Raw genomic sequence first — 24,768 nt, forward strand, 5'->3', positions numbered from 1 at the left:
GAAAAGAGTGGCCCTGTCTCTCTCATTCACCGGGTTGGTTTACTTGTGTCTGATGGAGCCTTCCATAGCCACATCATGATGTTTTAAGTTTTTCTTTCTCAAGACCTCAGCAAATAAACTATGCATGTGAATTCAACTTAGTCCTTTCTCTGAGTTCCTTTTTCTACTGTGAGTGCCCTTTTTCAAGGATTACCTAATTATAAAATTGCTGGATGCACGCATTAATTCTTAACCTTAGCAGAAACTCAGCCTTGCCTTCTGGCTTTTCTCTGGACTGTTTCTGATTTAGACTGACAGCTAGCCTGGAAAGCCATGGAGGGAATTTCCTATTTCTGCACAGTCCTGGGAGCACTGTGGGCACTTGTGAATGTGTATCAATGTTGACTGGTTAAAATTGAGCTAAGGGGCTACAAATTTTAAAATGTGATTTTTAATCTTAATTTTTAGGGTGCCTCTGGTGAAGAAGGTGAAACAGGAGAAAGGGGTGAACTTGTAAGTTTTTTTTTTCCTGGTTAATCTTAGAGCCTTACCAGTTTGGAACTGTATTAGAAACACAAATTATTTCTTTTCTCTGACACTGTTATCCTCATTGCCTGCTTTAAAGGCAAGATGTTTCTCATATAAGCTAACAGATGACTCCCCAGTGTTGCAGCCAAGATCAGGTAAAGCAGAGGGGACATACCCCAAAATTGATAGGCCTGGCCTCGAATGCTGGGAGAACAGTGTTCCCTTATAAATGGCGAATTTTCCTGTGGCCTTACGTCTAGGCATTCAGGCTGGTTCTTACACGACCAGAAAGTCTGAGAAGAGTGCATCTCATGGAAACAAAATTAGGATTTTATTCTAGTTGGAAAGCTGTGGCTCACAGTGTGCCCGTGGGCATTGTCTCTGGTCTAAAACCTTCCCAACAAGGGACTCCATCTCCAGAAGATGCTGCTAAGTCTGCAGGCAGCAGGAAGAATGGGAGCAGGTCATCTTTACTGCAGAACTGCTCCAGCCATCTGCTGGCTCACCCCAGGGTTTCGACGCAACCCAACAGGACCAGCGTGGAAACCGATGTCTGCTGCTTTGGGGTGGGGAGGAGAGATTTCTCATGAGATGGTTTCAGGGAGCTTTTAGTGCAGGAAGAAATTCTGGTAATGTTTTATTCAGATTTTCAGGATTTAGAGTTACTTGTAGGTGTAACATCTGAATTAGGCAAAGCTTCCTAACTATTAAGTAAATTTTAAAAAAAGATTATTTCAATTTACTTTCTGTTAAAATTAGTCATTTTATGGGCTAAGAGCATGTTTTGAATCATTCTGCTTTGTAGTAGAGATGAACTGATAGCTAAAACTTGAGCCGAATTCATGTCTAGAATTAGTGGTGGGAGATTTTCAGGGTTTTTTCTAAGCATAGAAACATGCATATTTGGTCACATAAACTTTTGAGGGATGAGTTTTAAAATATGGTTAGAGTTTCATAATGAAGTCATCAGGTTTAAATTCTGTTATATTTCATTACAGCATGATAGTTTAATATCTTCCTATTTTCATATTTCAATTGTTATCCCCTAGCATTTTAGATCTGGATGGAGCCTTAGAAAGCTCTGATTCAACCCTCTTGTTTCACAGAGAAGTTAGCCAAGGGCTGGAAGGTCACAGGGCTCACACAGGGTCACAAAGTTAACTAGCAGAACTAGGACTAGAAACCAAAGTTCTAGAACCTACTGGGTTTTTTTTTTATTTTTATTTTTTTACGGTGCTAGGGCTTGTTTGTTCATGGTTTTCTATAGATTTCAGCAGCCCAATAACCTTTTAAATGTTTTTAGTAAACTTTCAGATGTGAATACATTGTTCTAATGTAATTTTGTTTTATTGATTTAGGGAGATATAGGATTACCCGGCCCAAAGGGATCTGTAAGTATAATGAACAGTAATGGTATAAAAAATAAAAACATCAGTAGAGCTCTAGAAAATGCAGTGCTTTGCTTTACAAAATCATTTTAAAATTCAATTCTTAAAGAATTTACCTTCAAAGAAATTAATGTCTAAATTTATTCTTTAAGTTATAGATTAATCCATCCCAGGGAAAAAGCTCACAATAGTGTAAATGGATCTGCCTTTTGAACTCACCACTCTAAAGGACTTTTTTTCATATTATAGGTGGCTCAGTGAGTATGACATGGTAATTTCTTCCACAAATGGGTCATTTTAAAAGAACTGACTCATGCTTTGTGGGCACATGAGTATAAGCACATGTCATTGGCAGTTATACCACTGCCATTATTTCAGTAATTTTCTTAATCTCGTGTGTGTTCTAGGTGGGGAAGTTAGATAAGGGCATACTGCACAAGAAAATACAGAATTATTAGAGCTCGAAGATGATCATCTCATTCAATTCATCATCTTACCGAAACTAAACTGATGTCTTTAGAGAAGAGATGTTTTTAGAATTATAGAACCAATTATAGCAAACCTGGGATGATTTTCTCATTTGAAAGGAATGCCCATCTAATAGAATAAGGAATTTAAGATAGTAGAAGGAGAAAAGATGAAGCTCAGACCTCCATCTCAAATGCCACTACCACCAGCTTCCAGTTACTCTCTCAGTCCATCCTATTTCTGGAATCTCCCTCACGCCTCTCTGTCGCTGTCCAGCATATCCTCGTGGCACCCAAAGTAATCTCGATAAAAAGATAAAGCCCACTATTTATCTATTCTATGCTTAAAACCCTTCAAGAATGACATTTTATAGACTAAAATCAGACTTTTAGCAAAATATACAAAGCCTTCGATGAAGTGGTCTCCGCCTCTCCATCCTCATCTCCTGCCTGTAGAACTCCCTCTGTCTGCCATTTTTCTTGCTTGGCTGGCTGCTCTGTAACGCCCTGTGCTGTTCTAGCCTGGAGCATGGTTCCTCTTGCCTTAGAGTAGCCACCTCTATGCAAACCTTCAGCGCATCCTCAGCCCAACTTTCTCCAGGAGGACCCACCCAGACTTGGTTACAGTGCGCTGGGCTCCTCACACACCAGTGAGATGGAAATTGTTACATTGTATTAACTTACCTATCTACAGAGGCCTCTAAACACCATGTGGCAGTCTCAAGCTCAGGTAACATCTTTATGCCTGAGAATCTTTGACAGAATGGTTTAAGATTGAGAAAAATGTAAAGAGTAAACCTTGATAGAATTTGGTCATAGAAGTCCTACTTTACTATCCAGCAATAATCAGTAATGTTCAGTGATAAGAATTCAAGCTATAAAAGAAAACAGTGAATGAACAATGCAGTGGTCAAAATGAGTTAATTTCATTTAAATTTGGTTACAATACTAGGAATTGACTCTTGATTTATCACCTCCCTTTCTACCCCTGTTTTCTCTGATGCAGCCCAGGTAATCCTGATGAAATTGAAGGGTACTGTCCCAGAATCAGGAGAAATAGTTACTAACAGAAGGACTTTTTCTCTCCTTGGTGATTTCAGCAGACAGACTTGATGAGCCGGTGAAGTCTGTGCCAATTTCTGCTACAGTGTCCCATTCCTCAGTGAAGGAGTCTTTTCCCAAAGAACAGGGCCCCTTCAGTGGGCCTGGCCATGTTGGCCCTTGATCTCTTCATCAGAAAAGTCCTGTCGCTCGTTCTAGAAATTTTCCAGACGTTGCCAGCAACATCACGCACTCTGATTGATCTCCTTTATTTTCTGCCAGTTCTGAAGTGCATTTCTGACTTCGTTTAGAAGATGTCACAGTTCTGCACCCCAGAATTCCCCAGCCTTCCATAGACATCTAGCTCTCCCTGCTGACACTCTTTCAGGAAGTCGTTTAAGCCGTAATTTCTTCATAGAAGCAATTTGGGCAGGTTGACTTAGATGAGTATCAACGTTTTGCATAAAGAGAGATTGGGAAAAGCGCCCTGGGTGAGCCTCGCTTAGCTGTGTCTAGTGAAAGCATTGCTTCATCCCCTTCTTCCCTTCAGTTTAGAGCACTGGCACGTTTGGAAGAGTTGGCTCTTTCTAGATGGATGAAAAGAAGCAGCATTGGGCTGCTTCGTGAGCCTTCCAGTCCTGCACACCAGCACCCCTGATGCCGCCCGTCCTTTCATCTTCTCATTCTTATTCTGTAAACAGCAGTATGTTGTAACTACTGTGCCACAGATGCCACCGCAGGTGGTTCAGCAAAAAGTGAATTAATTTAGTTTCTTTTAAAAGCAGTTATTGTAGATGAAGACTTTTAAAAATGCCTTTAGTGGTTTGCTTTCAGGAAAAAAAAAATCTAACTGGTATATGCTTTTGCGCTAAGGAAACAGTTTATTTTTAACCTTTTTAATATTTAGATTTTTAACTTCCTCAATACTTAGATAAATGGTGGACTCACTCTTTTTGTTCCAGTATTTTAAATGCATTAATTTTAAAGACAGCATTTTAAATGTACCGTTTTAACTGTATTCATTTAGTTTATCTTGGTATTTTACAGTTCCTGGATACATCTGCCTTCCTCAAATTCTCCAAAGAATGTTATAAAAGCTAAATAACCTATACTCTTGGAAATATCTTTATTTTATGTTTTCTTCATTGATGATATGCAAAGCAACGTGTCTTGTATGGACTCAGTGGCCTTTTTGTAGCCAGAAAAAGTTAACAAGTCTTATTCAAAACTAACTTGCTCTTAGGAAGTAGCTTAAAGTATGACAGATGTGGCTTTAAAAATGTGCTATTCCAGTTAACGTTTTGAAGTAATAACCAAAAAGAAGGAGTATTTACAAGTTTACTAGAACTGGAATTCTCAGAGACCCAGTCGTTGCGTGGCATCTGTGTCTTTACCCTGAGGATTTGTAACCCCTGAATGTAGCTTCTTAGCAGACAGAATGTGAGTAAACCGGGACTTTCATGTGAGAGCTTGTGTTAATGTTAAGCAGACGCTGTCTGTGTTACCCTGGGTGTTACAATGTGTCGTTTTATTCTAGGCGGGTAACCCTGGGGAGCCTGGCTTGAGGGGGCCTGAAGGAAGTCGGGGGCTTCCTGGAGAGGAAGGACCAAGAGGACCGCCCGGACCGAGAGGCGTGCAGGGAGAACAGGGCGCCACCGGCCTGCCCGGTATCCAGGGCCCTCCAGTGAGTGGTGGGCAGTCCTGGGGTTTCCCTTTGGAGACTCCATCCCACGGCAGCTGGGGGTGGGGTTGACGGTGAGGGGGGCAGCCGGGCTGGACCAGACAGCAGCTCCTCAGCAGCAGGGGCCAGCTCTCCTGCAAAGCCAGCCGCCGGGTCCTTGCTGAGCCTGTCAGTTTAGGATGTACAATGTCCTCTTCGTGGTTCCGTGTGTGAACTGTCTGTCTTCTCTTCTGTCCCAGGGTAGAGCTCCAACAGACCAGCACATCAAGCAGGTTTGCATGAGAGTGATGCAAGGTGAATAACGCACAGTGGCTTGACTTGCTGTATGCTTGAAAGGGGGAGATTTTGCATAATAGTAATGTCAATTCTGTTGTATCCAGTTTGTTGCCATCCACAATAACTCAGAGCCTCAAAGAAAACTATTACCTTTCTGTCTTTGCCTGGATTTTCTTTTTTTTTTCCCAAGGGGGTTAATTTACAAGAAGGTACACACACATGCACACACAGACTCACATACAGCTTTTTTCTCCCTTTGGAACACAAATTCTCAGGATCTTTCCCTCCGTAACATCCTACACATAGTGGATCCCTGGCACTGACCTCGAATCTCTCTGTAGACCGTATGAGAAGGAAAGGAGGGGCTCTGTGCCCAGAGGAAGCAAAAGGACGTTCTCTCTACTCGTGAACTGCAAATGTAGAAAATCAATAACTAGTATTTTACCAAAATGGTGATATATTTTCACATTTGTTAACCTTTATCTAAATTCACCTGTAGCTGTGACGATTGCTAGTTGTCATAGCCGTTTTGGAATTGATCTAGTTCTGAAACCACACAGTCAAGGAGGATGTGTGAAAACACCGTATCACTGAGGAGAACCTGTAACGGGGCCTTCTAACAAATAATTGTCTTAGTCTGGTCGGAATTGATTCTATCATGAAGAAATACTCTTCTTCTGTATGTTCAGGAGATAGTATAATTTGTCTAGTAGACTTGCAGGGCTTTTCATAATGAAATTGTCACCTCTATATTTGAAAATTAATATTGCAGACATTTTATCTTGAAAGGCTATTTCAATTTTAGATGTTACATATCTGGAAAATTATGATTTTATGCTAACTCTTAAATAAGGCAAACTCAGACTACTCACATTTAAACAATTTAAAAATGTTGGTTAGAAATGTGTTTTCAATTCATATTCTTCTCCACACCCTCAAGCTTTAAAAAATATTACACTAGACTATTTCCTTAGAGTATTTTAATGGGAAAGTTTTCTTGTTCTCCTTGGTTTTAGTGGATGGTTCTTAATCTATTTACTGGTTCTTGAAAAAGCCCACACAGTTATTAATTTCTAAGTCAGACTGTGACCATTCCCAAGAAGCAGGCTATTTTTAATGCCTGTTGTCTATTCCAAGCATGAAAAAACTTTTGAGAGGAGAATTTATAAGAAGTCACGAATCCTCAGGATATTTCAGGTTACTTATTCAAACTAAAAATGTGAGGCTAGGTCTCAAATGGTGTGTCAGTACTAATTCTGGGCAACGTCCTTGGCTTTTAAAAAGCTTCTGGACATCCACTTCTACCTGTGTTAAGAAACTCATTTTCTTCCTATTCTGGGTTTTCAGCTAAGAAGCCAGGATTCAGGTGGCGCACTCATCCTTTTAGAACACCGCTGACCCCTAAGCCCTGCTCTCTGAGGTTTTTATCCCCCACCCCTTGTCTCACAACAGCAGGACCAAATATTTCCAGGGAGAGCTGAGTGCACAGCACCAGTGAGCTTCCTGGCAGAAAGCCCACAGAAATAGGATCCATTTTATTCATTGCTCACCACCAATTCTGAAACTCTGGTGACACATTTAGAAAAAAGGCACTTGAAATACCTCTCTTTTCATTTAAATTACTTTCATGTTTCTGACTTTTCTGGACCATTTTGTTTATTATCTTTTAGAGCATCTTGCTGAGATGGCTGCTAGTCTCAAGCGTCCAGACTCCGGGGCCTCCGGCCTCCCTGGCAGGCCTGGTCCCCCGGGTCCCCCTGGACCCCCTGGAGAGAATGGTTTCCCAGGCCAGATGGGACCTCGTGGCCTCCCAGGCATTAAAGGGCCCCCCGGCGCTCTAGGTTTGAAGGGACCTAAAGGTAAGTCATTTTGCCCAGGTGGAGCCAAGGAACACGCACTGTCCTTTTTCAGATGCATTCGCGTGTCCTGCCAAGCTCCAAATATCTCGTGAGATGAGAAGGTGCATTGTTCTCTTTAACAGTGGTCGTCATAAAGATTAGAAAACTGTTATAGGATATGCTCTTGACTGTGCTGTATGACCACAGTAGAGCATACTAGAATGAAGGTTCCTTGACTTTTAGTACTGATCTTTTTCAGTTATACTCTGCCTCAGTCACAGTTCAAAATAAACTTGACAGGATCTGGTAGAGGATCACTCAGCTATTTTCTTTTTGAGACCCTAAAATCATTGTAGAGCTCTTCTAAGATTATAACCAAGCTTAGAATGTTTGTATCGTTACTTAAACTAAGTCAGATTTGTTAGCACGACGTAAGAAAAATTACTTCATGAGTGGAAGCTGCCTCCCTCTTCTTTTAAAAAGTGACACTGGATATTTAGTTTTGGTGGGCTTTTTTTGGCTCTGAAATATAATGTAACTTTATTCCTTCCTTAACATGTGAGAGGGAGAGTTTGTTTCTTCCCTTTTATTTAAAGCGTATCTGGCCTTTGCGTCCAGTGTTTTGCAGAACAATAGGATTGTGAGTGGGGTGGGTCTTCAGCAGGACTTGCGGAAGGACTGTTTGCTGCAGATGGCGTGGGTAGTTGGGGCGAGTCAGTATGTCAGCCTGGGGCTGCGTGTCCCGGGTAATTTACAGAGAGGACTGAGTAGAGTGAGGAGTCTGTATCCTGATGAGTGACTGACAGCTCTCTGGGGAACTTCAGAAAGACGCAGCATCACGAACACGAGAGGGAGTTTTATTTTTTAAACGGTGGTGCTCCAATTAGGGATAAACATTGTGGTGTGAAGGTCAGAGGGCAGGCAAGCTGCCTTTCTGGATCTCTAAATGAATTGCTGATGCATTTGGCTGACTACACTCTCAGCTGGAACAATTTTGTTAATTATATTTGATTTTTTTCCTTTTTTTTTGGCATGTGCAGAGCTGCATGTTAAAAAACAAGCCTTAATTGGGGCCTCTTGTAAGCGTGGCACAATTTCAAAGTTTTCAGAGGCCAGACGAAGTCAAATACGGGGAGAGCTCAGAGTTCATCTTGAGGAGAACTGAATATTTTCTCTGAAAGAGGCACACAGCCACTCACTTTTGTCCTGCTTTCAGCTACTAGTTCAGGAATCGTTTCATAGGCTCGCTCTGTGGTTAGTCACCATTTGCTTTGTAAACCGTTTCTCAGACACTCCGCTGCCTCCTGCAGATTGATGGACTCAAGCCCACTCCAGGCTTTCCTGAGCTCACTCCAGAGCAGCATTTCCAACACAGTGGGCCCTGGAGCATCAGTGTCATCCGGGACCATCTAAGGCGTGCAGATGCTCCAGTCCCCAGACTCACTGAATGGGAAGCCTGGAGGTGGCCCAGTGCTCTGTGCTCTGTCCAGCCTGCCAGGGGTTAGGACATAGCTCATGTGCTGGTGTAGAGCACCCGCCCATCTTCCCATTGGAAAGGAGCACCTTGCATGGGCTATGGAAATCACAGCCCTGATTTTTGGCTAAAGGGAAGTCCCTTTATTTGGGGCAGAGCTTAGCTTTGAGTTAGTAAGAGAACTCTCTTGAAGCCCCATTTTATTCTCCGAGAAACAAAAATGTCTTCTACTTGCTATGCCAGGAGAGTGCCTACAGCTGCGTCTCTCAGCCTGGGCTGCTCTCCGGAATCACCTGTGGGGCTTCAGAACTCTCCAGGTCCGGGTCCCCTTCCCAGAGATTCTGACTTAACGGGTCTGAGCGTCAGGCTTTAAAAATATTCCCCAGGTGACTTTCATTTGCACCCAGGGCTGGGAACCACTGGGAACCAGGTGACTGTTCGGGGCGTTCTGGGACGCCCTTGCAGATGGAACGGCGGCTGGTGGGGCTCTAGCAGAGGAACCTTATTTTGAAGGGAAGAAAAGTGTATTTCTATATTTGGAAGCTGGACGATGTCTCTACACTGAGTTCATTCATCAAGATAGTTTGATCGTATGAGGGACTTCCCCTAATTTTCTACAGTATTTATGGCATAGTCTAGAATCTAGACGTGATAGAATCCTTTTCTTTTTTCTAAAGGGCTTTGTCTCCCCACCCTCCCCTATCCCTGTCTTGTCATGGGGTTCTTTTAAAGCAGCATCTTCTCTCAGTTTTACTTCTGATCACTTTTTAAGAATTTGGGGTGTGGGCAGAAAGGAGTGATCAGATTTTCTTTATCCATCAGCGCTGTCACACATTTGGAAATACGTGATTCTAGGTGACGACTCACCTTTCTTGTCCCACCACATGCGTTAACAGTGGTATTTAATAGAAAACAGATAGAGTTCTCTTTTCCAAAGGTTTTAGATCAAATTTTCCCTGAGAATAAACACCCCACCATTTGAAATTTAAATGTTTAGCCAATTAGAGAAGGAATGTGTTTTGTTGTCCCCTGTGGCCTTTTTTCATGCCTAATAAAGAAGGATCTGTCATATAGTCACTTTGAGAGTCTTTTTCCAGAGAAATTGCTACATAAATAACAAACAAATAAGTTTTACTAAAGCTTTTAACAGTTCAGGCTATGTCTTAATCAAATCACTGTTTTCCTCCTAAAAAAAATTACTCTGAAAAACACAGTGGAACGTTTTCAGTAGGAGCTAGTAGAAATGCCCCTCAAATCACACTCAAAGCTTAAGTCATAATTTTTTTTGTTTTTCATTGACATGTTTTATACAGTATCACACAAATGTGTTAGGGCCAAGGCCCATGCTGCGTGTCATTTTATGTGCTTACTCAAACAGAAACGTGAGAGGCATCGAACTGGCTCGATGCTCACTTTGCTTAGCATTGCTAGTCTTTCATGTCAGAAACACTGTTTTTAAATATTCAGGGTTTGGATTAATTTTAAGTCCCTTTGAATAAGGCTGCATATCCTTTTAGATATTTTAGTGTGAGTCGAATAGACGTGTCAATATATAAATGTACGCTTGAGAAAGTACACACGTCATAACTGTGACCAACACCTTTTAAATAGTAATCTGTTCACAGGGAGATGGAACATCAGTTACAGCTTTCAAATAAACAAAATAAATAGCAACTATGGAGCAATGAGAATTTCTTGAGTTTTAGCTACTCCATTCATAATGAGCTGGTTTTCTACTCAAACTGCATATTTTCCTTCATGCCTTATCTAACGCTTATTTTACAAGCTTTTTATGTGTACCTTGTGACTCTTTATGTGCATGTGCATCATGTGTTTGTATTCATGTGTCCACAAAGGCGGACCTTTAGTTCCTTGAGCTGGTTTTTGTGCATCTTAAAAGAAGACGTGAGCAGGGTTTGGAGAAGTGGCTTAACTTTGGCGATCCAGGGAACTGGCTGCGGGCACGGTCTGCTGTGGAGCAGCCTGCGGCTTCATCTTGGAGCCCGTCAGAAATGTGTTTTTCTATGACCGATAACCAGAGGACAGCATGACAACTAAGACAGCCCTCTTATTCCTTGCAGCCAGCATTTCCAAGCTGGTGTGTCTTCACGCTGGAATGTGTGTAACTTTCACCATTAGTGTGAAAGTCACATTTTAATTTACAATCTTCGTCTCATAGCTTCAGAAAATATGGCACATTTAAAGATTCTCTCTCATTGCCAGCCTCCAGAATTACAGTGATATGGCATTTAAATTGCTAAGTTAACAGGAGTGCTGAAGCCGTTAGTTTTCAAAATACTAATTGTCCTATCTTCCTAATACAGCAAGGCCACATTGATGATGAGCTTAAAGAAACCAGCTTACGTGCATATGAGTTCACCCGGAACTCTGTATCCGTATACAGTATTTTATATAGATTTAAATTCTTCCGAAAATGTAGTTGATTCATCATAAAAATATTCATACAAGGACATTCATAGCTAAAATCAAAATATGGTGGCTATTTAAACATTCACTTCACAATTAGAGATTTCTGACTGCCTAGTGTGCATTGTACGGGTAGTTTTCCTATTTTAGTTGCATACATGTCTTTGTTTTTTAGACGATAAACTTGACTCCATATTAAATGAGGTTTGGCTGATGGGGATGTTTGGAAAAAATGATTTTGTATAGAATTTGTTGTAAAATCATGGCACCTTCTAAAAGTGTAATGAGATAATGATGGGATACTGTGCTAATGGGGTAGGGGAATTGAGCCTCCTGCTAGAGCAGCTAACTAAGGAGGGGCCGCGTTGTTAATGAGGCCACGGTTCCGGGTTTGGTCTCTGCAGGGGCCAAGATAATTAAGGCAACTTTGTTCCATGGCTGCTGAATCCCCAAGTTCAATCAACTGTCTTGCAAATTCACATGGTTGGTTGCAATCCAAAGCATATTCCCCATAAATAATGAGTCAGTAGTGAAATGTGGGCACTTTTGACAGCACACTTCAGATTTTGAAAATTCATTAATTTATTTTTGGTAGTACTAAATTTACATTGTTCAAGAATTTGAAAATGTATAAAAAGATATTTGATGACGGGTTTCTCTCCCCGTCGGTCTTCCATCTGCCCAGCTTCCTTTGTTCTTCCCGTTAGGTGATCGCTATTGCTAATGTCTTACGTATGCGTGCTAGTGATAATGTACAGGAATATATGAATATATGTTTTCCGGACATCCTTTACAAAATGAAATCACATTGTCCTTTAGTAAGCGCTCTGGACCTTGCTTTTTTCCCTTAACAATATGTCTTGGAAAAGAGACAATACGTCCTTTCAAAGAGAGTCCTGGTTCTCCACAGCTGCATAGTATTCCGTTCTGTAGACGCACCATGAGGTATTTAACCCTTTAATGGACACTTCGATTGTTTCCAGTCTTCTGCCGTTACGTCAAGGCTGCAGTGAAAACGTTATCTACATTTCACTTTTGTATAATTATCAACATCAGCTCTATATGTCTAGGATAAATTCCTAGAAGCAGAATTGCTGGGTAAAATGGTACTTCCATTTGTAATTTTGATAGGTGTTGTCTAATTGCCCTCCAAGAGACTGTAACAATTTAGTCTTATCCGTAATATACAATAGTGTATTTTTCCACAGACTTGCTGGCATATGTTTAATTAAACTCTGGAATTTTTGCTGATCTTCTAGGTTAAAATACCATCCTGTTATTCTTAATTTATACTAATTTTGTTTTGAGAGTGAAGTCAGGAAAGCCGCTTTTATTTCCCTTTAGTGACTTTCTTGCTCATGCTTTCTGCTTATTTGTTATTGTCATTGGCCTTTTTGTATTGATTTGAGTAACTCTTCGTATTTTGAATCATACGACAAAGGCCGACTCAAATCTGAGGTTATGAAATAATTCTCCTTTGTTTTCTTCTGATTTTTAAATTACATTTAATATTTTATCCATTTGTAATTCATCCTGGATTATAGTGTGAGGAATAGATCCAACTTTTTTTTCCAGTTGGCTACCCACTTTTTAACTAACACTATTTATTGAATTATTCAACTTTTTCTCACTTTAAGGTGCCACCTTTATTACAAACCAAACTCCTATATGTATTGGGCCTGTTTTGGGGTCTTCTATTCTGTTTTACTGGTCTGTCCATTCATGTCCCAAGTACCACAACGTTTTCACTGGTTTAGTATCTGGTAGGGTTAATTCTTTTCATGTTGCTTTTTCTTTTGGAGTTTTTATGGCTATTCTGGGTTATGTATTTTTCTATACAAACTTCAGAATCACCTCTTTGGCTAAAAAAATATGTATTTTTATTGGGATCATGATGAAAATTCAGCTTAGGGAGAACTGACAACTTTTTATGATGATGTTCCATCTAAAAATATTTTCAAGTCTTTGTATCCTTTAGAAATGTTCATTTTTTTTCATATTGGATTTGTGTATTTCTGATTAAAGTTATTCCTGGCTATTTAATATTTTAATTGCTATGATAAATGAGATCTGTTTTTACTACATCTTATTACTGGTTGTTGTTCGTATATATGAAAATTACTGATTTCCATATATTAATTTCTTACCTTGCTATTTTACTGAATTCTCTCATTGTTTGTAGCAGATTTTGAGTTGATTTTCTAGGGTTTAAGATATGTACTCATATCACTTGAAAATGGGGATGCTTTTAACTCCTCAAACCAAATGATAAATGATAGCGATGGAGTGGGCATCTTCCTAATGTTCTGACTATGGTGGAACTGCCTCTCGTGTCCGCCTTAGGCATGATGCCACCTTTGGGTAGAGGTGGTGTCTTATTTCATGGTAAGAGGGTAGCCATGATTCTTATTTTATTGAATGTTTATCAGGAATGCATGTTCAGTTCTTTCAAATGTCTTTTCAGCATCCATGGATATGATCACTTGACTTTTCCCCTTAGATCTGTTAGTATAATTAACTTGATTTCTGCCCTGCTACATGCTTACTACAACCTAGTTTGTAGCAACTTCATGACCTTTTGGTTTCTAAATTTTGGCTTTGGTTAAAGCTTAAAAATATGGAACTTTATTCTAATAGATATACAGAAAAATAACATTTCTCTACTGAAATGCAGGTGACTTGGGAGAAAGAGGGGAACGTGGCCCTCCAGGAAGAGGTCCAAAAGGTCTGCCCGGAGCTACGGGTCTCCCAGGTAAGCGTGTGGTGTATGTGCGGGACGAGGTGGAGGAGTCGGTAGAAGCCGGTAGTCTGAATTGGGTAACATTTAAAGAATTCCTCTTTATTTACTTAAGCATATTAAGTGATACTCAACAATGGCTGGCATTGATTTTTCAAGGCCAACTTACGTGAAGAGTTAAATGATCTGTAAATCATGTCTGTATCTTTTGTGAGAAAATAAGTATCAGGACTTGAATATTAATTTCTTGAATAAGTAGATGCTTTAAAAAAATTGTGTCAAGGTCCAGCCACAGAGCACTTGTTATAAAGTTCTGAAGGAATGGGGCCCTATCCATTTCAAGCCCCACTGATAGTTTCCTGTTTATTTTTTTTAACTGAAAAGTCAGAGCAACAGGAAAATTAATCCAAGTTTACAAACTATTCATGTTGCACAGGGAGTAACTGGAATTTTCTTTTAAAAGCTCCTGTTGCAGACATGCTGACCTTCCAGAAACCCATATCCCCCAAAATAAACCTGAACATTCCTGCTCGGCCCCACGGATACACGCACAAACCACAAAGCGCAGCTGCGTCGGCTGAGCGACAAAGGAGCCTGTGTGTGGAGAGCCTGGGTTCCCTCACTGGGCCTCTCTTCTCTCCACACACTGGTCCTCTGTCGCTGGAATCGGGCTGCAGCAGCCTCTCCACTGGGCACTGACTTACAGCCCAGACGCAGAAGCCGCAGGCAGGGCCGCGAGCCAGGCCGGCTCAGAGCAGGAAAGATGTGCAGCCTCCCAGCAGCTTCTCTTAGAGCTGCTGAGGCGGTGGCTGGGGAGCCCCCGCGCCCTGGAGCTGAGGAGAGGGGATTCGAGGGGTCGTGCAGGAAGGGGGTGTACACGCATTTCCCAGTGAATTTGGAAAACTTGGTTAAGGGAAATTTAGAAAAAGAAATGATCATCTTCTGATTCTGCCAGAGGCTTACATATTCAATCATGGCTATAATTGCAGCTCCAAACATCATTGCTTTCTAATTATCCATTTCATTGCTCTTGGGGATTGCTTTCTCATTAAATATTTTTTTAAAAAAATATGAATACATTTGGAGATAGCTCAAACACTGCATTTCTAAAACTGTGATCCATGGGCCTGTCAAGATGTTTTCACAAACTGATAAATTTTTATGATTGGAAAAGGAAAGAATATCTGGTTGGAGCTAAAGGGAACCAAGAGAGGAAGATTTTAGCATATGATGAAGTCTGGGGTCACTGATGGATGTTCAGAAAAGAAAAAAACAAAACAGACCTTACTGAGTGCTTTTCTCCTTTATAAATGGTAGCAGTAGGAGGTTTTAGAGCTGATAAAATATCATCATTACAATTTACTTAATTATCTGTATACCTATAGGATAGCCTTACAATTTCTTCTCCACCCATTTTGTTGACAAATCACTTAACATTGACTTGCACTATGGGCAACATTTTCCTTTATCAAAAATCGATAATGGTGTCTGGGGACTCTTACTTGCAAAAAATCTGTTGATAAACCACATTATAAGTTTAAAAGTGGGAAGATGGCAGAGGACCCGCTGTGTGTGTGCAGAGTCCCAGGCCGCCACCGGGGGCACATCACCGCCTACGGGCAGCCCTCGGAGCTGCCGCGTCTGCCCCGAGCCAGGAGGGTGACAGTGCTCCGCCCGCCCAGGGGCTCTGCTGATTTGCTTTTAGGATGTCAGACAAACAGGTCCAGGCAGAATGGCAAGGTAGGACAAGCGCACCAGTGGCAGCTCTACCTGGCCCTCATCTTGTCTCCCTTGTGAAAATTGAAAATTTAGAAAAATACATATTATAGCTGGTCTTGGCTTTAATACTTCAATCTGATTTGTTAAAAATGTTATGGGCTCCCTTCTCAGGACAACGAAACCCTGCCCTGTGCTTTTTCTTTCTGCCTCCTGCCCGTCCTTGCCCCTCCATTCCTGGTACCACTCTGAAGTCGGCTCTTTCTTTTTCTGTCCTCTGGTTACATTTTTTTTTTTTTTAAAGATTGGCACCTGAGCTAACAACTGTTGCCAATCTTCTTTTTTTTTTTTTTCCTGCTTTTTCTCCCTAAATCCCCCAAGTACATAGTTGTATATTTCAGTTGTGGGTCCTTCTAGTTGTGGTCTCTGGTTACATTTTAATTGAGAGGATAGTTGACATTATTGAGGGAAAAATCTGAGCTCCACATTATTTTTTAAAAGTTTAGGCTACCTTTCCAGAACGTGCGATTTCTCAGTGCTGCAGCTCTGGGCGCAGGTGCGCGTCCGTCTCCCTCTCTGAGGGCCCGCGGGCGCTTTGCTGCTCAGCTCGCAGGCTCCTGTCCGCACTGCGAATATGCGCAGCCAGTGATTTCTCGAATCAGTCAAGTCCCTGAACAGGAGCTTTTGGGTCATTTCTCCCCTAGAGCCAGTTTCTCTGAAAGTGGGCTATTTGGAGCGTGGAGTACACAATTCAGGCATCCTGGCTCAAATCTTGACTCTGTCACTTACCAGCTTTTTGACATCGGGCAAGTTACTGAATTGCTCCGTGCCTCAGTTTCCCTATTTATAAAATAGTGATAGTAATATCTCCCTGATAGTGTCCGAGAATTAAAAGAAAATCGATGTAAAGTGCTCAGGACAGTTTCTGGCCATGGTAGGTGCTCAAGAAATTTAGGTTATCAATGCTGTTATTAATGTAACAAATCCACTTCTGCTTTTGAGGTGAAGGAAGGAGAGATGGGGGCAAAGCTGGACCCTGGTTGCGCCCTCGCAGCATTTTCCTCCTGCTCTGGGTCAGCGGGAATATGTTGTTCTCCCTAGAGTCAGCAGTGCCCCCTGCACCTCAGACCTCCCCTTCCAGAACGTCTACTTTACTTCTGATCACAGATGCCAGTCCTGGTTGGCAGTGAATCATTCTACTGGCTCATTGTCCTCTGACAGGTGGACCAGGTTTAATTTCCCTGGTTGAGCTGAGAATGTGATTTCTGGTCTCTCACAAACCTAACAGTTATAGGATTTTAGGACCCAGAGGAAACTTCAGTAGGACTTTGTGCAGGAATGTGTCCAGAACCTTCTAGATAAATATACATCTTACCTGAAAGCAAGATCCTGCAGAACAGGATATTCTTCAACCTTCTTTGTTGTAGCTATGGTTGGATTTGAGACTCAAATTCTCCCTAATAGAAAAAGTCCATTTGATCATCCTTCTTGGTGCTGACATATCTATTTGAAAAATGTAACGAATACCTCATTGTTTACCAGCTATCGGAGGTCCTTTGTTCTTCCTGGACAGTTTTAGTTCTCGCTGCCCCGTATCTCTCAGTCCATTCAGTGTTGAGCATCATGTGGCCCCTTGGCGTTGCCATGCTGAGTTCCCTAATCTGGGCGGAAGGTGACTGTTACAGCCATTCCGTTGGCTGTCATTTGGCTGAAGTGCTCTATTGTGGAAAATGCACATAGAAATCGTCCAGTTTGCTTCTCACAGCCAGAGCAGGGGGCGGGTGTTGAAGGGGCCGGGGCCCTGGGGCCAGGCTGCCGGGGAGAGCCCTGCTCCCCCATTGCTGTCGGCTCCCCTGCTCACAGCGCTTCCTTTGCTTCTCTGCAGGACGGGGCAGTAACCAGGCCTGCTGCAGAGTCACGTAGGGGATCTGTGTACGTGTTAATACTTGCAGAACTCAGACTGGTGCCTGGCACATGGCAAACCTCCTGCAAATTTAGCTGTTGTGATGATCGTCATTCCTCTTTTTATATTTGGGAAAATACAGACTTACAAGGTCCCTGGCCCTGACAAAGTCTCTCAGGAAATAGGTGATCGAGGCAAATCTTCATGCTTCCTGAGTCCTAGTTCACGTAGTGGACAAGATGATGGGCTGGCTGTCCAGAGTAGGATTCATTTGTCTTTGCCACCCAGCCATCTGACTTTGGCAGTTGCTTGATTGGGTTGTCTCCAGAAGAGTTACTCTTTGTGCTGCTGCCGCCACACTTGCCCATTTGGGACCAGTTCCTTTGTACTCTGAGGATTTTGAGGAAAAATATTTAATAATGGGTCCTGACTTCCTCTTTGTGGATTCAGACTCACGAGGGAAAGGAGTAAGTTAAATGAGGAGTCGTGTGTGGCCCCAGGAGGGTGACTTGTGAGCTAAGATGCTTCCCTTCTTGGACGTGCAGGGCAGAGCCAGCTTTGCGCTGGGCCACGCTAGGCCACTGGGCTAGGCAGGTGTCTTGTGCAAAACCTGCATACAAGTGGCCTTTGTTTGTGAATATTGAGTGGAAAAAACTCCCCCAAACAAACGGCACACTCAGTTTAGGCTTCAGTTTAACAGTAGTCATTTATCCTATTTCCATTACTATTCCATTGCTGCTATTTTATTTGGCTGTGGGGATCTTATGTAAACCAGCCTCTTTACACCAATTCCTGAAACATATATGCTTTGTCAAACACCACCAGAGTGAGCTCAGCATATGGGAAATATAAGAAAGTCCCCAGACATACAGTGGATAAACTGTCACAAACCCTTTGCAATGCTGAGAATCATTTGCTGGTTTTATTTTTTAAGTCTGCGTGCACCGTCCCTCTCATTCTGCAGCAGGTATTAAATCCTTCTGAATGTGCCCATGGGGACTGGCCTCCTTTGATGTAACATGACTCCCCTCTAGTGTTTGCACAGAGAATGACAGACATTCATTTTTAAAAATCATGAACTGTGTGGCGATAGTATATATATTTTTTTAAGGTACAGTTTTTGGAGAGGAAGAGTGGCCCTGAGCTAATATCTGTTCCAATCTTCGTCTTTTCTTTTCCTCCCCAAAGCCCTAGTACATAGCTGCATATCCTAGTTGCAAGTCATTCTAGTTCTTCTATGGGGACATCACCACACCATAGCTTGATAAGTGGTGCATAGGTCTGTGCCCAGGATCCGAACCCGTGGACCCTGGGCCCCTGAAGCGGAGCACGCAAACTTAACCACTTGTCCACGGGGCCGGCCCCTTGGCAATAATATTTTTATACATCCTCGAAATTGCAGAAAACAGTGTGGTCATTAGGCGGTTAGTATGGCTAACCCACTGTGAGGCCGACAAAGCAGAGTGAGAACGCTTTGGATCCGTGCCTTCTCTTCTTGTTCAGAGTTGAAAGTAGTTTATAGGTGTTTGCTGACACAGCTGCTGGACTTCTTGAATCACCTGGACTGTGACAGTGTTACCCCAAACTAGGCTCCCACAGAATAATTGTGGGGCACCTTTGAGAGTAAGTGCCCAGGTCAGGGCTCCCAGAAGCTGATGGTCTGCCACGTGGAGGTTCTCTGGCCGTTTCTGCAGGACAAACCCTCAGGAAAATGTCTTTAGTTTCCTATGGCAGTTAGAGCTCTACAGGAACTGATACTAACTCTTCGCAATTGTGCCTCTTTCTACAAAAAACACCACCAGCACAACACACACACACACCCTCAGCAGAGTTAGCAAATCAATGGGTGTGGAGATACAGTTAGACTGGAAGGTGGTAAAGGGCCCTCGTTTCTAACTCCACCACTGTCTGGCTATGTGACTATGGACAATTATTTAACTTTCCTAACTTTCAGTTTACACTTGAGGAAAACAGGATCAATGATGAGCATAGCGCATGGTGCACGGCAAAGTGGAAGCATTTTCTAAGTATTGGTGATGATGATGATGGTGGTGGTGATGATGATGGTGATGATGATGATGATGACGATGATGACTTCACCCAAAACTCCAGTGGGTAGATTGTTGCGTTTGCCAAAGGGAGAATTGGGTGAGATGTACTTTACTTAAAATAAATCAGGGGTAGACAGGATGGCTTCACCAACTGTTTCCTCAAAGGCTGAGCAGGAATCTGGAAGAAATGCAGCCAGTGACAGAACCTCTCCTGGAGCGGGTAGAAATGGGGAACTAAACATGAACATCTAGAAAGCTTTCCTCTGCTTCTAACATTGTGTATTAGAGAATAAATTCTATTAAGTTCAAGATTTTAGGCAGGAGGCTGGCTCTACAAAGGTTAAATAAAAATTTGAATTAGTTGCTAACACTGAAAATTGAGAGAGGTTTATTTAAAAACTCAGCTTCCTAGCTTCCTTTGGGGGTCATCAGAGGTTCTGGCGGCCCGTGTTCCCTCCCAGCAGCTATTGGTGGAGCTGAGCGTCCACTCTCCAGGTCAGCACAGGCCTTGGTCCTCCCTGTGTCTCCCTGACACGGACGTGGGACATCAGGAGCCGATTTTCATTACTCTTGTGCTGTCAGTTTTCTTCTAGTAAAGACAGAAGGGAATTTCTTAATCCAGGGCCGTTTTTTCTTACTACATTAGGGGTCAGCAAACTTTTTCTGTAAAGGGCCAGATTTGTTGGCTGTGAGGGCCGTGTGGTCTCTTTTGCAGCTACTCAACTCTGTGCTTGTGGTGCAAAAGCAGCCATAGGCCATATAAACCAGTGACGGTGGCTATGTCCTGATAAGCTATCTACAGAAGCAGGGGTTGCCCGTGGGCTCCGGTTGGCCCACCTGATCTCTATTAACTGCCTCACTCCTGTGGTCTTTCGGTTTGTGGCCTCTCCTTGGGGCGTTTTCTCCTCCTAATCTTGATTTGATTTTGTTAAGGCAGACCTGGTGTGTCTCAGTGGGGACATTGCTGCTGATAAGGTGCGTGAACATTACCTCTTATATGTATTTATATCTGGCCTATCTTTTACACCTTAGAAAATCAACCTTTATCAGCCCCCAGGGTCAGCAGATCTGACTCGGCTCTGCCCAAGGCAGGATTCTGCCAGCGCCCTGTCTACAGGTGCAGTGGGTTAGGGAGAAGCTTTCTCCGGGGACTCGTCTTTAGAGGAAAACACACAGACATCTCAGTATAGTCGAACGAAAGCTTATGGGATACATGAGGGATAAAGCCTTGAGATGGATAGAGTCAAAGATAATCATTCTCTTAAAACTTACTGTTGTTTTATCCTATGATTTGAGTGGATCTAATTGTAAACATAACAGGAAAAATGAGATGTTATTCGTCAAATGGGATCTCTAACCTACCTTCCTTCTAAAAGTATGTGAGGTATATGTGCTAAGACCACTTGATAAGACCAGACCACTATAATAAGACCAATGAAAGACATCTGTAAGAAGACCACTAAAAACCGCTGAGAAAGAAGGAAAGGGGCCCACCCTGAGCAGGTGTGTAATTGGACATGTGGACCTGGCTGTCACCTTTTTGGCTGAAAGGCCCAGTTAAGATGGCTGAGATGGAATGAGGGTCTCTGTAAACTACATTATCCTGGCAAATACAATTTGTTTTACACTGATTTCTTATCGCCACCCTTGCAGTAATGTATGAAAGCACTGCTGGTGTGATGGGGTCAACTGTCAGCAGAAATTCCTCTTTGGTCGGGGGTTCCATGTTCCATTGGGGGGACCAAACAACCTCTGAACGTGACACAAGGAAGAAATGTCACCGGGGAGCTTAAGCCATGGTGAAGTTCATGGAGGGGTCAGCCCCTGATGAGAAGAACACCATGGACCTTTGTAGGGCACATTGCACAGTCTCCTAAAAGACCTTAATCAATGATAGCCTCATAATTGTAATGATAGCCCCCATTTGTCTGGTGCTTCCAGGCATGGAATTTAATTACAAGGCAGGCAGTATCCCACATCGTAGATGAAGAAACTGAGAGATTAGCGACTTGCTGGTGTCACCTATTCGTAAATGGAAGAGCTAGAACTTACAGCCAGCTGTCTGTCTCCAAAACCCTTTCCTTCTAACCACTGAGCCACACTGCTCCCTGTCCAGAGACTGATCACCTATTACAACTAGGGGACACTCCTACCAGAGTGCTGTCCAAAAGAAATAGAATGTGAGCCACGAATGTGAGTTGGGTGTATAGTTTTAAATCTGCTAGTAGCCACGTTAAAAACGTTAAAAGAATAAGGTGAAATTAATTTTAAGAATATATTTAACCCACTGTGTCCAGAATATTATTTCATCATGTAATAAATACAAAAATTATTAGTGTGAAAATTTTGAATATTTCATTGTCTTCCAAGTTCAGGTGTGTTTTCCACTCGCAGTTCATCCCAGTTTGACTTCGACACATTTCAGTGCTCAGTAGACGTACATGGCTAGAGGCTACCATATTGGGCAGCTCAGCTCCACCGACGGAAATGTGGGTTAGAGATGCTGAGGTCTCCTTCACTTTTTATTGCTAAGAAACCCAAGTCCACTGAAGAAATTTTATCATCATCATCACCCATCATTTCACATGTGCCATCTTTTGTGTGTTTCAGGTGACCCAGGTCCTGCCAGCTATGGGAGGAATGGCCGGGATGGTGAGCGAGGCCCCCCAGGGGTGGCAGGAATTCCTGGTGTCCCCGGTCCCCCAGGACCTCCTGGCCCTCCTGGTTTCTGCGAGCCAGCCTCCTGCACCTTGCAGGCTGGTCAGCGAGCATTCAGCAAAGGGCCCAGTAAGTGAAAGCCTGCCTGGCTGTCTGCATAAACCACGCCTGGCAAGGGATCTTGAGGAGAATCACCGCCCAAAGCTGAGGCAAATGACTACCATGCATCACCTTCACTGTCATTACCCAAGTCCTACTTGACAATCAGATTTAGAACAATGGTGCTACTCGATAAATCCTCATTGCTTTCCCTTGGAGGGGAGAGAGCAGAATCGGTGGTTAAAATAAAATGAACAAAAACCCTCCCTTTAAATAAATGTATAATTCTGTTCCCAGGACCTTGAACTTTGGTGTGTTATACATAAGTGATACAGTGTGGGCCTCTGTGCCAATAAACAAAACAACTGTTTGGTTTATCTCAGTTGAAGTAGTTATTTTCATTCTTATTTAGATGTTGTCCTCAACTGTATAGAGGGTTCCCAGACTAGTTATGGGGAAACCCCACTACAGTCAACAGAATTGGTGCTTCGTGCTCCCTCAGGAAAGCACACCGAGTGACTGCGTACATCACGTGCTGGTTTGTGTAGTCAGCCTGAATTTTTGTTGAATTGTACTGTATCCCAAACCTGTTAATACTTTAAGCTCTTCTATGTGAAAACAAAGAAGGAATTTTAATATCCTGCCATGCGTTTTATTGACGAGATTATTTATTTTAAAGGTTTGAGGTGACATCTCTGTACCAAAGAAGAAATAAATACGGTTTCTTAATCTCTTGCATGTTTTCTTATAAATAATCATGTTCAATGAAAAGAAGCTTGTTTAGATTAGTGTTTAGTAAACACTGAGCTTGTTTAGATACATTAAAAACATTTTACATTCCTGGTATCTCTACAGGCATATGTTTATAATATTAGTGCTTTTTTCTGCAGAGAAATTAAAATGCCCCTTCTGTTCCCCAGAGGGTGTAACTATGACAGAAGTTCTTTGTGTGGATGTGTGAGGTGGTGGGGGAGAGCTTCACGGACCTTTTGAAATTCTGATGAAAGCTGTGGGCCCATATCCCAGAAAAACACGCAAATGCATGTGTGCCAATGTGTCTGCAGACTGCTTCAGAGCCTTCGTGGTCCCCGAGTCTGGCCTTGCTTGGTCTCTAGGTGAGGAACCACTGCTTTCGTTTGAGTGGTTGGTTCGCTCCTTCTTCTTCCCAGCTTCACTGCTGCAGCCATGGTTTCTGTTTCACCATTTTCCTTAGACGTTCTGTAAAGACAGCTCAGCTAAGGCCCTGCCTTCTTGTCAATAACGTAGGTATTGCCTGAGTACTCAAGCAGTTTATTACTATTTACATGGTCACATTGGCTTGTTGTTTCATCAACAGCTATATAAACTATCGATCAGACTTAACAGACTCATTTTATGTCACAGTGCATATGAGTGACTTGTCCTGGGGCAGAGCACAGTGCTCAAAACAATCAATATCCTCAGTTAGTTTATAGAACTCGATTTTCTCAAGTTGGGGGTGGGGGGGGTGAGCTCTAACTGGATTTTTGATATCAGTTTTTTTTCTCGTATGTACTTTCTATCCATTAAAAAATTTTAGCCCTGTTTGTTTGGCTAAATCAATTATTATGTAATCTGTATTTGGATTTCTTGAAAACTGCTTACAGCATCTAGTTCTGTGCTGCTGGCATGGACTGTGCTTAAGGAGAAAGATCCCAACCTGGCCACACAGCTCAGTGCCATTTACACAGACTGAGAAGGATGCTCTTCCTTCACGTGCAGTACATCATCTTTCGAATTAGAGATATGTGTTCTAGCTACTTAAAATGATCTTTATATAAATGGCAAACTTTTGCAGGTACTGTGACGTATAACCAAATAAATGCAAAGAAACTGCCTTGTCTTTTCACCAAAGTGATTTTATTTTAACTGGTGTGACATAACCAAATACAACAAAAGGAAAACTAGATAACCAAATAAATACATTTCTCAGTTCTATAATATCATATTCATAAGAAAATTAAAAAAAATAAAATTTCAAAGAACAGTTAACTGTTTTACAAATGATATATAAAAGGCTGTACAACAAGCCCCATAGATACCATAAGCAATGTTGGAAACAACCACTTACAAATAGATTAATGCAAAACTACCACATTCCAAATGGTGGGAACAATCCACTATAAATTCAGTTAAGTGAAACAGTTTACAGAATCATTAAATACTTGACTGAGATATTGCAAAGAAAAGTGCCAGCAAATTCTCTCCATGAAAGAGAGTTGATAAATATTGAATAAGACCAAAATCGCTCTCTCTAGCAAAGTAGAAATCTCCAAAACCTCTCTGAGATGTTGTTAAAGTTGGATCCAGCGTCACCTACAGCACTTGCCGAACGAGGAGAGTGCGAGTAGTTACGGTTGGTTAGAAACTGGCTTGTTACTCAAGGGCAAATGGTTTCTGATTTATTCCTAGTCAGTGCTTCCTTGGCATTTTGAGATGATTTTCAGCCCAAGTGTCTGACAGGTTGGTTAAGAACTCAGGCGATCA

At 42.2% G+C, this 24,768-nt stretch overlaps 1 protein-coding gene across 3 annotated transcripts in view; it reads left to right on the forward strand.

Annotated features, from left to right (window-relative positions):
* The window catches only part of COL9A1 (collagen type IX alpha 1 chain), an 83,485-nt gene extending 59,357 nt beyond the window's left edge, over window positions 1-24,128 (forward strand). For all 3 annotated transcript variants that reach the window (XM_044776958.2, XM_044776960.2, XM_070514624.1), the window contains 7 exons: window positions 448-492; window positions 1,866-1,898; window positions 4,941-5,087; window positions 5,324-5,378; window positions 7,031-7,219; window positions 13,774-13,851; window positions 22,117-24,128. In XM_044776958.2, the coding sequence (XP_044632893.1) occupies window positions 448-492; window positions 1,866-1,898; window positions 4,941-5,087; window positions 5,324-5,378; window positions 7,031-7,219; window positions 13,774-13,851; window positions 22,117-22,301 (732 nt within the window). In that variant the 3' untranslated portion in view covers window positions 22,302-24,128. The remainder of the gene's footprint in view (window positions 1-447; window positions 493-1,865; window positions 1,899-4,940; window positions 5,088-5,323; window positions 5,379-7,030; window positions 7,220-13,773; window positions 13,852-22,116) is intronic.
* Window positions 24,129-24,768: the final 640 nt, after the last annotated feature.

This window comes from Equus asinus, chromosome 8 (assembly GCF_041296235.1).
Source record: "Equus asinus isolate D_3611 breed Donkey chromosome 8, EquAss-T2T_v2, whole genome shotgun sequence".
Taxonomy (NCBI): domain Eukaryota; kingdom Metazoa; phylum Chordata; class Mammalia; order Perissodactyla; family Equidae; genus Equus; species Equus asinus.